The 14,453-nt window shown below is 43.7% G+C and overlaps 1 protein-coding gene across 3 annotated transcripts in view; it reads right to left on the bottom strand.

Annotated features, from left to right (window-relative positions):
- Positions 1-2,641: 2,641 nt before the first annotated feature.
- Positions 2,642-14,453, bottom strand: part of TINAGL1 (tubulointerstitial nephritis antigen like 1) — a 49,746-nt gene continuing 37,934 nt past the window's right edge. For all 3 annotated transcript variants that reach the window (XM_034413353.3, XM_034413356.3, XM_034413354.3), the window contains 2 exons: positions 9,516-9,561; positions 2,642-6,459 (listed from right to left, as the gene is read on the bottom strand). In XM_034413353.3, coding sequence (XP_034269244.1) covers positions 6,316-6,459; positions 9,516-9,561 — 190 coding nt within the window. In that variant the 3' untranslated portion in view covers positions 2,642-6,315. The remainder of the gene's footprint in view (positions 6,460-9,515; positions 9,562-14,453) is intronic.

Below are 14,453 nucleotides of genomic sequence, written 5' to 3'. Positions count from 1 at the left end.
GTTGTATTACATATAATGTTATAGCGATAGTGTTTGACTTACAACCATTTGTTTAGTGGCCCCTGAAAGTTGAAACGGCATGGGAAACTGTGACTTACGACCAGTCCTCATAGAACTGTCATAGCATTCCCACCGTCACATGGTCAAAATTTGGGCACTTGGTCCTGACAGCTGTGGCAGAGGCAGTTGTAGCCTCATGTGAATGCCATTTGACACCTTCTCAGCCGGTTTCTGTCCTGCAAAGTCATAGGAAAAAGCCAGGCCCACTTAACAAGTGCAGTCATCCTCTTAACAACCAGGGAACTTGCTTGGCAACTGAAATTCTGCTCCCAGTTGTGGTCCTAAGACATTGAGCTCGTCGATCGAAAGGTCGGCAGCTCAACGGTTCGAATCTCGAGTGCCGCATAATGGGGTGAGCTCCCATTCTTTGTCCCAGCTTCTGCCAACCTAGCAGTTTGAAAGCACATTAAAAAAATGCAAGTAGAAAAATAGGGACCACCTTTGGTGGGAAGGGAACAGCGTTCTGTGCGCCTTTAGCGTTTAGTCTTGCTGGCCACATGACCACGGAGATGTCTTCGGATAGCGCTGGCTCTTTGGCTTTGAAACGGAGATTAGCACCACTCCCTAGAGTAGGGAACGACTAGCACATAGGTGCGAGGGGAACCTTTACCTTTACTAAAGTTTAAAAGAACCAATGAGTTGTGTGAATGAAACTACTAGCTCTTCAACGAATATGTTGTGTAGAAACATCATCCCAGTCTACTTGAAGGTTATAGCTTGTAGGGAAACTAGAGGATAAAAACTGTGCAGTTCCTGCCAGAAAATCAGAATAAATCCCCCTATAGTCAGGAACAACTAGCATGTATGTGCGAGGGGAACCTTTACCTTTACCTTACCTGTGTTTGTGTGTGTGTGATTGTGATAGAGAGTGATGGAACAAACCGACTGTGACTCCTTGCCTATTTGTGTTGGCTTTGTGTGCCCTGATTAAGTGGTCAGCATTCAAAACAACGCTCAAGGACAAAACAGATCTTCCCTTGTAGCTTGAAAGAGCCAAACACAGTGGAGAGGAAGAAGGGGCCTCAGCACACACGTAGACACACGTGCACACACAAACATGCACGTTCTCACACACACACACATGCATGCACATACACACCTGGATGTGTATTTGCACACACACACACACACACACAGATACACACTGTCCCTACAGCCAATGCTCTGGGTTGCCCTCTTTTTGGCGCTAAGGGCTGCAAAGGAGGATTTCCAAGGTGACAACATCCCAGCACAACAGGAAGCGAGACAAAGGCAGGAGTCCTTATCTCGGCTGCCCAGCTTCCCAGGCTTGGCCTTTCCACCCATGAAAGCATTCCGATGGAGAGGAAGGGAGCCAAGTATGCAAGTCCCCCCCCTTTCCTAAATGAGGAGTTGAGCAGGGGTGCAGGGGCCAAAGAAGCTGCTTCTGAGCCTTTACTGGCGGTGATCCTTCTGATTTGGCTTCATTTTACGGTGCTTAACGTGCAACCCGTCATTTGGAGGTCCACCTAAGACACCGGGATCTGCTCTAATTCAGATGTAACAGTGGCATTTTCAACTATTTCATTTGTACTTTTTTTTTTTGTTTTGGCAACCCCAGCAACTTCAATCTGGATAATATCTGGATTTTCAGGCTTTCTTTCCCTTCGCAGCCAAAGAAAATGTACTCTTGCATTCCGCTGCTGATTTGCTATAAGGAGCCCTTATAGGGAAGGGAAGAGTGATGGGAAAACTAGAAACTTGGTATCCTCGTCACAAATTTATCGCGCTCCTGGGGGACAAGGAAAATATGAACAAAATGCCAATTTTCCTACAGCAAAGCTCTGTTTTAAGTCTCCCACTTTCACTCCCTTCATACTTTTTATTTACAGCAGGGGGCAGCACTAAGTCAAAGCAGACTGAGCCCCAAGCAGGGAGAACAGCAAGGAATTGTACAAACTGTACAGAAATTCGAAAAGCGTCCTAAAAGGAGGCCAGGGCAAAGCATATCTGAATTACCAAGAAAGCTATATAGGTATTTCACCAGGAACCAGCCCACTTCATAGGGATCTCTCCCCCCCTCTTTTAATCATCTCTTATCTATCATCTACCATATCTTATTTATCTGTCATCTCTCTCTCTCTCTCTCTCTCTCTCCTCTATCTATCTATCTATCTATCTATCTATCTATCTATCTATCTATCTATCTATCTATCTATCTATCTATCTATCTATCTATCTATCTACTGTATCAATCATCTCTCTCATCTCTCATCTATCTATCTGTCTATCTATCTATCTATCTATCTATCTATCTATCTATCTATCTATTTAATCTTTATTATCTCTCTCCCTTTCTCTCTTCTAATATTTCTACTCTGCTACCTAATGCTAATCTATATCCGTCGCATTTTCAGGCTTCAATGCCTTTGTGAAAATTCAGTAGTTCTTCATGGAGAAAAGAAAAAAAAAACCTCTCTACAAATAACTTTTGCAGTTCATCAACTACTAATTCTACAAGCTTTAAAAAATTTAGCCTAATCATCACATTTAATTCAGGAAGGGACCTAGATAAAACTTAGCTGAGAATCTAGGACAGGGCTGATAAACTAATCACACACAATTCCTGCCAGCATCTTCGATGCACTTTATTCACAAGAAACAAATAAACAAAAGCAAAATAATAAATACTGAAATTGAACTGCAGATGTTTCATGCTTAGTCAAGGTAGCAGTATTTTTCTTTTCCAGGAATAAAGATTTTTATCTGATAAGGGAATATATATATATATATGACATTTACCACCTGGGGAATTATGTTGGAGTTTTCCTTATTCACTCAGGTGTCATCTTTGATTAGGGAACAGGAAATTTTCAGAAGTTAAGTGGGATTAAAGTCCTGGGAGACATGAGACTTCTAAAACATCCCAAGGGTGCAGACCTAGACTGGGAAGTTGAAAAGGAATCTGAAAAAGGTCAATTGTCAACTACTTCCATAACGTAGCCAAGGAAACTGCCCAGGTATAGTTTAAGGATCACATCAGTGGTGGGATTCTACCGGTTCTACCTGGTTCGGGAAAACCGGTAGCGGCGGCGGTAAGAGGCTCCATCCACCTGCCCAGACATCATCACAGACTCTCTGCACATGCACAGAAGGCTCTGTGCATGCTCAGAGGTGGCGCGTGCTCACATTTGCGAACCGGTAGTGAAGGTAAGTGAATACCACTACTGGGTCACATCAGAGCTCAACTGAAAGGAGATTTTACCCTTTGGATACACATCTGAATCTTCACTTCTAGAGCACAGGCCCTAAGCAATGGATAGAATATACAGATAGGCTAGCATGGAAGGGGTTAGTCCTAGCCAAAGTTAGTGGCTGCAAAACTTACCTAAAATGGAATTACGGCTGCCTGTGGATGGTGGTTGCATGTCTACAGCCCTGTTTCAATTCACCGGAAGGAAATTCATCTTTGTTTGGCCTGGATTGGCCAAATGAAGGCCAATTAGACCAAATAATAATATATATATTAAGTGTTTTTCTATCGAGAGCTCTTGTGGCTCAGAGGTTAATTCAACTACCTAACATGCAGGAAGCCCAAGTTCAAATCCAGGTAAGGGTATGGCTAGCTGATGAGAGCTAAATAGCTTGAAATAGGTCTACACTACCCTCCCTTTATTTCTTTATCAGCAAAATATAAATTTTATATATTTATATATTTAAATAGGCATAAAAACGCCCCGCATTGAGAAAGCTTACTAGGACAGGACAGATTCAAGCCCAGCCTGATAAAGCTAGCTTTTTATCCTGCTTTGCACAATTATGTTTCAGTGGATCTGTTACAAATCTAGCAGCTGCGTTTAGGGACCATGCTTCCTTGCATTGGTTTTCATTTGATTTTGTCCTTTGGAAGCTTAGCATACAGTACAAGTCCATCTTGTGGGCTTTCTACCAATTGTTCCAATCCATAAAATGGGTGTTTTCAGTAACCAAGTTGAAAGCATCAAGGGAAGTTCCTCTTCTTTCAAATGCAGGCAGCTAAGCAGCCCATTAGACCAGCTTCTAATTGCAGCCTGAAAGCTAACCTTGATTGGTCCCCGTCTCCCCCCCCTCCCCCCCAGGACAACTAGGCCGAGATTCCCCTAATCTCTGCTTTGATCAGGTATTAGGAGAGGAAGCTCCATTTTCTCCCTTCATCCTCACATAAAAGAGTTTTCCGGCTCCATGGGAGGACTGCTAGCACAGGCACTTCTTCCAAAGCTCCCTGCCTCGGTCATGCGTGAACACGGGCCTTTTAATGCGCTTTTTTTCCCGCTTCTTTCAGACAAATGGCAGCCGCTCGGTGTTTACACTGGCGCTTGCAAAGTTTGCAGAATGGGACAAAACCAACCTGCCTGGCTGGCTGAAGGCCTCCCCTTTCAGCAGCCTTAAGTTCTCAACAAAGGGCCGCTAAGCCAAGGGAGGCTTAGCAGCCAGAGACTCTCACGCCAGCACGGAAGGTGCAGAGACGGGCATCCAAAATCAAAAGAGAAAAAGGAAAAGAAAAAGAGGAAAGGCAGTGGGGTAAATGGAGAGTGGCTTCAGGCAGGAGGATAAAAGTTTTCACGATGGGTCAGAGCCATGATGGTGCACCCGAGTCATCGGACTCAGCAAAAGTGGGCTTTCAGCTACGCGGCAGGGAAATGGGAAAAATAAAAATAAAAAATCCATGGGAGTTGAAACCAGGCAGAGGAGAGACAGGAGGAGGAGAATTTCCTCCTATTTTCCAGTTGAGATGGACCTAAAACAGGTGGCCTGGGGGCTGATTTGAGCTTTAGGCTTGGAAAGTCAACTGAAGGACTTTGGCAAAGCACCCAGCTGCTGAAGCTGTGGTGGAATTGCATTGTCTTTGGGGCAGCAATACCTCATGGTGGGCTGAACCAGGAAGCTTAAGAAACACAGGAAGTCCTCCTTCCATTGTCATGACACACAAGCAAAGCAGCTTGACCTCATCCTGGTGCTCTCCAGAGATTTGTGCCTTGATGTCCATAGATGGCCATGTTAGAAATTGTGGGGCTCGGAAGCCCAACCTAGCTGAGAAGGACTGTTGGAGAAAGGCGGGTGTGGCCTAAAGGGTATCAGATACTTATTTCACTTTGATTACTTTGATTACTGCCTTGAGTAGGGGTTAAACTAGAAGACCTCTGAGGCAGTGGTGAAATCCAAATTTTTTTTACTACCAGTTCTGTAGGTGTGGCTTGGTGGGCATGGTGTAGCTTGGTGGACATGGTAAGGGAAGGATACTGCAAAATCTCCATTCCCACCCCACTCTGGAGCCACCCAAAGGTGGTATTTGCTGGTTCTCCGAACTACTCAAAATTTCCGCTACCAGTTCTCCAGAACCTGTCAGAACCTGCTGGATTTCACCCCTGCCCTGAGGTCTCTTCTAATCCTGTCATTCTATGTTCTAAGATAGGATCGGCAAGAAACAACTTGTTCCATGTTGACAGAAAATCAAGGCTAAGCCAGCCTCCCCCAAGGCTAAGCTTGGCCTCTATCGAAATGGGTTGATTTCAGCCTATATAGCTATTCTTGAAACTCTTAGGACATGTTGCAGACACATAAAATGAGGCAAGGTTTCTTTCATCTAATTCATCCGCCATTTTGGAGTCCATGGCCAGACATACCTGCTAGGACTAAAAAGCCACTCATCCGTAGATTTACTACCTGAGATGCTTGAAAATTTGGCCCAAGAGGATGACAACTCTTTATTTTACCATGGTTGCCTCTGGGGAAGGTCATGCTAGAGAGGTCATCACTTCCAAGAAGGTTCTGTAAGGTAGATCACAGGAAAGACTTAAAAAAATATATGTTGGTTGGTCTCCCAGTCAGCAGGTTTCTTCAGATTACCTGCAACTTTCCATCCTTGGTAGGGAATCCTGGCAAGGTTTGCTTCTGATATCTCCAGGTCCCTTTGGTTGTGGGTATGTGAGTTATACATAACAAAATGTCAGATTGGATATCTTCTCTTGGTCCTTTGCAAGAAACTGTTTAGCACTTTGGTAGCCATTTCAGAAGTTCTCAGGTTTTTCCTCCCCACCATCTGAGGAAGGATCCTCCAAAGACTTCCCAGGTCCAAAATCCACATGATGGTTCTAGGCTTCCCCCAGAACAGAGACAAAGTCTTTGGAGGCCAAACCCATAGTAGTTGTGTCCTGTGACTGTTCTAGATACCAGATGCTTTGAGGAGAAGGAAACATAGGGCCAACAGAAGGAAAGAAATTCTTCCTGTTATCACAATGCAAGGTTGAAGGGTTCTTCTCATTTCTTGTGGTGCATATCTTCCATTCCAACCCGGCCCCAGACGCCCACCACAAAGGATTCGATCTCACACTCATTGATTCCTCTGGCAATGCGGAAGTAGCCATGTTCACCCCACGCCTTGCCCCAGGAGTTGGCTGCAATCTGAAGACAGAGAGAGAATAGGCTATGAAAGGGGTTTCCAACAGAAGAGCATTGATGTTTGTCTAATACTGGAGTTTTACATTTGTATACTTTTTAAAATGCTTACAACAACCCTCAAGCACAGGTCAATAGGGAACCATTGATCAATAGTGAGAGCCAGTTTGATAACTAATCATCTGAATTGGTCTCTCCGCATGTCATCCTTAGTGAAGCATGTAAACCAGCATCTGCATTTCCTACGTTGGATGAAGAGAGCACATTTTTCTCCTCCTGTCCTGGCCACTTTCTACAGAGGCACAATTGAGAGCATTTTAACAAACTGCATCCCTATTTGGTCTGGTGGCTGCAGTGCCTCAGATAGAAAGTCCATACAGAGAGTGGTGAGGACAGTGGAGAAGATTATAGGAAGCTCGCTTCTCGTTATTCAGGATACTGCTTATAAGCTCCATGTGCTTTGAGCTCAGAGCATTGTTAGAAACCCCACACGCCCACTTCATGGTCTGTTTCTGTTTCTCCCCTCTTGCCATGTACATGTATACATCCGAACTAGACCGTATTGTTTCTCTATGTCATATAATATATGTGGGTATATGCATATTTATTTATTTAGTCATGTTTATGTGGTACAAGATTTTATTTTAATGTATGCTGATTAGTGTACATTCAAAGTGACAATAAAGTTAGTCTAAGTCTAGAGGTTAAAGAACCAAGATAGAACGCAGCAGTCTGTGAGTTCTAGGCCCACCTTAGCTACGGAGGTCAGTCGGGTGGGTTTGGGCCAGCCTCTCTATCTCAGCTCACCTCACCTCGCAGGGTTGTTGTTGTTGTGTGGAAAACCAGAGGAGAAAGGTATGTTGGATATGTTTGCCGCCTTGAGTTATTTGTAAAAATAAAGGCAGGCTATAAATAACATGAATGAATAAACCAGTGTAGCCCTGTGTCTATGAACGTGAATCTGGGCAACTCCAGGAGACGGGAGGACAGGGGAGCCTGACATGCTATGGTCCATGGGATCACAAAGAGTTGGACACGCCTTCCTGACTGAACAACAACAAGAATTATGACGAAGGCGCTGGATGTCATCTCAAATGGGGGGTCTTGAATTAAGAGGAGAAAGGAAGAAATGAATAATAGCATCGGTGTGATGATATCTTCATGCCATTACCTTGATTTGTGTAATTGCCTTGATTTGTAGACCCTGGGACCAATGGTGACATTTCATGATGATGTCACTACACATCTGGATTGTTTAACAATACTGTAATTTGTTACAGGCATTTTATTTATTTATTTATTTATTTATTTATTTATTTATTTATTTATTTATTTATTTATTTATTTATTTATTTCAATTGGTTACAGGCATTGTTTTGTGGGAGCTTCCTTATAGAGATTAAGTATCATATATCCTAGGTCAATGATGGCTAACCTTTTTGCCATCGCATGCCAAAAGTGGGGGGAGTGCGGGGGGTTGCTCACGTGCGTACCCACACCTATAATTCTATGCCCCCTGCCCCCTGTGCATGCATTTGCAGCCCCCCGCGCTCCCCCCACTTTTGGCATGCGATGGCAAGGTAGGCCCATTTTTCGCTCTCCTCAGGCTCCAGAGCCTTTCTAGGAGGCTGGGGAGGGCAAAAATTGCCTTCCCAACTCCCCTGGAGGCCCTCCGGAGGCCGGAAACAGTCTTTTTCCTGACTTCCAGTGGGCCCAAAAGGCCCGAAAACCAGCTGGCCAGCGTGCACATGCACACCGGAGCTGAGGTCACGTGCCCACCGATATAGCTCCACGTGCCACCTGTGGCATGCGTGCCATAGGTTCGCCATTATGGTCCTAGGTAGTCCTCGATTTACAACTGTAATGGAGCCGTCCATCATGTTTGTAAATTGTGATTGGGTCAGGTGACTGACTCAATTTTATGACCTTTTTTTGCAGCGGTCATTAACTAAACCCTGCGGTCATTAATCAAAGCAATGGCTTGCTATGGGCTGGTGTTGGCAAAACTGTTGTAAAATGTGGTCATACTACAAGCAGCTGTAAATGCAGGAGGGATGCTGAGCACCCAAAATGCAGTCATGTGATTGTCTGTGGAGGGGGGCGGTCTGGACAGACCCAGATGTTGGAACTTCAGAACTGCCATAGGGAGGTCCATAATATCTTTGAACAATCGCTAAATGACCAGTTGTAAGTTGAGGATAAGGATAAGTTCTGGTCACTAAAGGAATCTAGTTAGGATAATAGGCCAGATTTTTTCAGAAGTCTAGTAATTTCCAGATGTATGGCCCTCAACTCCCAGAATTCTTTGCATTGGCTGAGGATTCTGGGAGTTGAAGTCCACGTGGCTTAAAGTTACCAAGACTGAGAAACACTGGCCGAGATGGAAACCTCTGCCTGACCTGGTTAAGTGAACTGTATTGAATTGTGATATTGTGAACCAGGGGTGAAATACTCCCGGTTCAGACTGGATCACCCGATCCGGTAGCGATGGAGGCGGATAGTTCGGAGAACCGGTAGCAAAAATCCCTGCCCCCCCCATTCCCAGCTGAGCTGCACAATCATCAGAGGCTTTTTTTTTACTTTTAAAAGCATTTTTTCTACAACCTCTTCTGCTGAAAAAATGCTTTTAAAAGTAAAAAAAAAGCCTCTGATGATTGTGCAGCTCAGCTGGGATAATCAAAGGCTTTTAAAAGAAAAAAACCCTCTGCCGATCAGGCAACTCAGCTGGGATCGGCAGAGCCTTTTGAAAGCATTTTTTACAACCTCTTTGCCAAAGAGGTTGTAGAAAAAATGCTTTTAAAAGTTACCAAAAAAAAATTGGCCACGCCCACCCAGTCACATTACCCACCACCACCACCAAGCCACGCCCACAGAACCAGTAGTAACAAATTTTAGATTTCACCACTGAGTTGAAGCCCACGTGTCTTATAGTTACCAAGACTGAGAAACACTGAGGGTTTCTAGATGGAAACCTCTGCCTGACCTGGTTAAGTGAACTGTGTTGAATTGTGATATTGTGAACTTATTGACAGAAGGAATACATCTTTGGTGATGGCACTCACCCAATATTTCCCTTTTGACCCATCCGGCTTCCGTTCTTCTCCCCATCTGTGGTTTAAAAAAAAAAGAGTTACATAAAAAAATAATAGAATATGAATATGAAGAGATATGTATATTAGGGGATTTCAATGCAATAATGGACAATGAGTTGGACTATAAACCTACAAAATTAAATAGGAAGATAAGAAAAACATTGCCAAAAACTTTTCCCACAATGATAGATAAATTAAGTCTACAATATGCTTGGAGGCGAAGCCATGCAAAAGAAAAGCAGTACACATTTTACTCAAATAGACATCTATCGTGGTCAAGAATAGACATGATGTGGATGTCAACAGAATTAATAGCTAAAATACAAGAAATTGATATTGGAATAAATGTATGGGCAGACCACAATCCAATAATAATGACATGGAAAGGGAAAAAAGGAAAAATGAGATGAACAGCTAACACATCTGTAAGGTTGCAAGATGGAGAAGACAAAGAGGAAGTAGGCAATCTAATCTTTTCAAGGTGGATATTAGGAGTTTTGAAAACTATACACGAAAGCACGGAAAAGAAACTGGAATGAACATGGAATAGAAAAATTAAAAGAAATGCAGACTCAATGGGCAATATTGACAATGTGCCATCATCACTGCTTCAAATTTTAGCAGCTACGTGGATTTTCTTCATGACAATCTGTCCCTAATCTGGTCCTTCAGATCTTCCAACATTGTACCCATCACCCCTATAACAAAGTCCATCCAATTTCCTGCCAATCATCAATTTTCTCCACTTTCCTTCTACCTTTCCCAGAATGACAAACTTCTCCAGAGAGCTAGAACTTTTCACACAATGTGTTCAAACAAGGAAAATTTGAGCCTGGACATTTGAGCCTCCAGTGAGAATTCTGGAATAATTTATGATCATAGGCCCAACCATTTTACTGTGTCCCTTTAAAATGTAGTCATTTTCAACAAGTTCGGCTATATATAAATTCTACTAATAAACACAGGTAGTCTTTACCTTAAGATGGATGGTTAGGAAATAGGAAAAAATAAATACATAAATAAAATGATTGGTCACTTAGCAACCATTCCAGGTTCCGTCAGATCTACTTGAGGGATACTTACAACCCAGATTTGAAGTTGCAACAGTCAGCCCCCCTCCCCCCAGTCATGTGATTGCACTTTGGGTGCCTTAGTAACCAGACTGCATTTATGGCCATTTGCAGCATCCCATGGTCACCGGGGTCACATTTTACAACTGTTTTACTGAAAACCAACATTTACTTCCAGTTTCCGGCCAAAGTGTGCCCATAACAAACCCTCAGCTTTCACTTAATGAGTGCAGCTGTTAGAGTTTGCAGCAATCCAACCAGCACACAAGTAAACAATTCAGCAGGATCCATTTATGTAAGAAAGTTCTTTATATACAATACCCATGCAGCAAAAGCCAGAACCAGAACTCAGATGTCAGCGTTCCAAATTATGTTCTCCTCCAGCGCTGACATGAATGAAAGAGGGAGAAGCTTTGCTTTAATGCTGAGATGAACTTTTACCTAGTTCCCTGCTCTTTAGTACATAGCGTTACCTGGGTGACAGAGGGAGGGGGGAAATTCCTGTGAAAAGAAAGTGCTTGGGACGAAGAGATGGGTCTGCACGATGGCCAATGAGACATTGGGGTTGAAGAACGGAAAGGGAGGGGTTTGGAAGGAGGGGCCAGTTTTGGCTGCACAAAGAGTTCAGGGATGTCGTTCTCCTCTTCTTAAATAATAAAAAGATTCATTAGAGACCTTGTGTTTGAGAATGAAGTTTATTTAAGATAGCAACGAAACCTGACATCAGAATCCAGAAGTACAGAATCAATATAATCATAGAAGCACTCGTATATATACAGATCAGTGAACCTAAGCCATGCCCAGGCTCCGAGCCATCTGGGTCACCAAACAGTCCCCATTGGCTGACCTGTTACCATGTCTATTCCAATTCATGAACCCTTATACACTGACGCAGCCATTTGCTTAACAACCACAGCGATTCACTTCATGACCATCACAAAAAGATTATAAAATTGGGTGGGTCACATGACACACCTGCTTTAAAACTGCCACGAGGTACAATCGTGATGGACAGGCTCCATTACGGTTGTAACTCAAGGACTACCTGTACACCCTGAATAAATAAGATTCCCACAGGTAGACTCCTTCTTCATGATTCACCTTGACTTCCCGCTGTGCAAGTGGTCTGCTGCAAACCACAGTTGGTCAGGAACCTTTGGGGGAAATGCTCCTGGTTCGGACCGGATCACCTGATCCGGTAGCGATGGCGGCGGCTGGTAGCAAAATCCCTGCCCCTCCCCCATGCCCAGCTGAGCCGCGCGATCATCAGAGGCTTTTTTTACTTTTAAAAGCATTTTTTCTACAACCTCTTCGGCCGAAGAAGTTGTTTAAAAAATACTTTTAAAAGGCTCTGACGATCTCAGCTGAGTTGCCTGATCATCAGAGGCTTTTTTTTTTCTTTTAAAAGCATTTTTTCTATAACCTCTTCGCGTGAAGAGGTTATAAAAAAAAATGCTTTTAAAAGGTAAAAAAAGCCTCTGACGATCCCAGGTGAGCCGCACGATCGTTGCGCGCCACAGCTGATCAGAGGAGCATAGCAGCATTTTGATATTCTTGATGAAATGAGTAACCGGGACAATCCTGTATTTGCTGCAGCTCAGAATTCAGGATAAAATGAAGCACATGGGCTGCCTGAAGCAAAGGTTTCCTCAGAGCAGTGGTGGGTTTCAAATTTTTTTACTACCGGTTCTGTGGGTGTGGCTTGGTGGGAGTGGCATGGCTTGGTGGGCGTGGCAGGGGAAGGAGACTGTAAAATCTCCATTCTCTCCCCAATCCAGGGGAAGGATACTGCAAAATCCTCATTTCCTCCCGATCAGCTGGGACTCTGGAGGCAGAGAATAGATGAGGGCGGGGCCAGTCAGTATTTTTACTACCGGTTCTCCAAACTACTCAAAATTTCTGCTACCGGTTCTCCAGAACTGGTCAGAACCTGCTGAAACCCACCTCTGCCTCAGAGCACTACATTTCAAACATGACTGGGGAATTCTAGAACTTGAAGTCCACCATCTTCAAGTGGCCAAGTTTGGAAAACACTGTCCTGAACTCATCCAAGTAGCGTGGTGGTACAAGGGGCTCAGTTCTCCAGATTACAACATAGAATCATAGAGCTGGAAGGGAGCTCAGAGGTCTTTTATTCCAATCCCCTGTTCAGTCAATTCCATCCCAGCCAAATGGTTCTCCAGTATATTTTTGAAAACTCCAGTGATGAAGCACACTTAATTCTGGGAGTTAAGCTGTTCCATTGATTAATTGTTCTCCCAGTCAGGAAATTTCTTCTTACTTCAAAGTTGGACCTCTCTTTAACAAGCCTCCATCCATTAGGTAACGGTAAAGATTCCCCTCGCATATATGTGCTAGTCATTCCCGACTCTAGGGGGCAGTGCTCATCTCCGTTTCAAAGCCGAAGAGCCAGCGCTGTCCGAAGACGTCTCCATGGTCATGTGGCCGGCATGACTCAATACCAAAGGTGCACAGAACACTGTTCCCTTCCCACCAAAGGTGATCCCTATTTTTCTACTTGCATTTTTTACGTGCTTTCGAACTTCTAGGTTGGCAGAAGCTGGGACAAGACACGGGAGCTCACCCCGTTACACGGCACTAGGGATTCGAACCACTGAACTGACGACCTTCCGATTGACAAGCTCAGTGTCTTAACCACTGAGCCACTCCATCCATTACTTTTTTGTGCAAATGCTGAGTGTTTTCCTGGATGGCTTTTGTGATCACCAATGTGAGGACAATGCAGCTCTGTTTGGGAAATTCAGGGAACTGAAGACCACACATCTTAAATTTGCCAAGTCTGGTGGTGGTGGTGGGGGGGAACCTCTGGCTTATCGCTTTGCAGCTTTCCTGATCTGCTGCAATCCAGTTCAAATTTTCCCTCAAGTGTTGCCCAAATGGTTCAGAAGCTGAGATGCAAAGATTGCCTTTAAAAGGCAACTGTGGTGTGTGTGTGTGTGTGTATGTGTGTGTGTGTGTGTGTGTGTGTGTATAGAAGGCATCATTGGAGGAAAGTTGGCTGACTTGTGAGGAATCCAGCTGCCAAGACTGTACTCTTGGCAGGGATCCAGAAGGTTTAATCATCTGCATTTCACAGCACAAAAGATTCGAAATATTTTCCACGACGCAGATAAAAACAGGCCAACTCTTTCATCCATACTCAGCACCAAAACAGAGATAAATACCAGCTTCGGACCATCCTGCCTGCTTCATTTTCATGACCGAGTTTGATCAAGTTCTAGACAGAGAAATTCTCATTTGTGTGGGTTTTTTGCCCCTAATGCTCCTCGAAGAACAATTTCTAGCAATTAATAATATTTATTCAGAAAATGACCAGCAAAATTTAAAAGAACCAACCAAACAAAATCAGAGTGAAGCAAATAAATATAATAAATCAGCAGCTAGCAAAGACCAGTTATGTCTTGCTTTCATTGAGGCAATAGAACATTTAGCTACTCCACACATAATCAATGGTTTTAGACCCTAAAGGAGAAAGTTCATCTAAAATTGATCTGGCCATCCAGGTTATTTATCTATTAAGGGTACAATGTAGATTGACCTAATGTCTCTGTAAAAAGGACAATGTTGTAAGACGTGTGAGACGGTTTCAACCTCCTTGTCATCACAGGGGCTAATAGGGGCAGCCACAGGGATTGTACCATATCTGTCTTGATGAAGTGCAGAGGGAAAAACGTTAAATCTAACTTTAAAGAATGCGATTGTCAGCTTAGGGAAGGTTAGATTTAGCAAGCAATTTTCTGGTCCCTGTGAGCTCCTGTTGATCATATTGAGGGAGCCTATTAACTTCAAGTAAGGGACGTGGTGTGGCTCAGTGGCT

The sequence above is a fragment of the Pantherophis guttatus genome, chromosome 10, assembly GCF_059756535.1.
Source record: "Pantherophis guttatus breed Tessera chromosome 10, ASM5975653v1, whole genome shotgun sequence".
NCBI lineage: Eukaryota > Metazoa > Chordata > Lepidosauria > Squamata > Colubridae > Pantherophis > Pantherophis guttatus.
The sequence above is the reverse complement of the archived record's forward strand: the minus strand, read 5'-3'. Positions and strand labels throughout refer to the sequence as shown.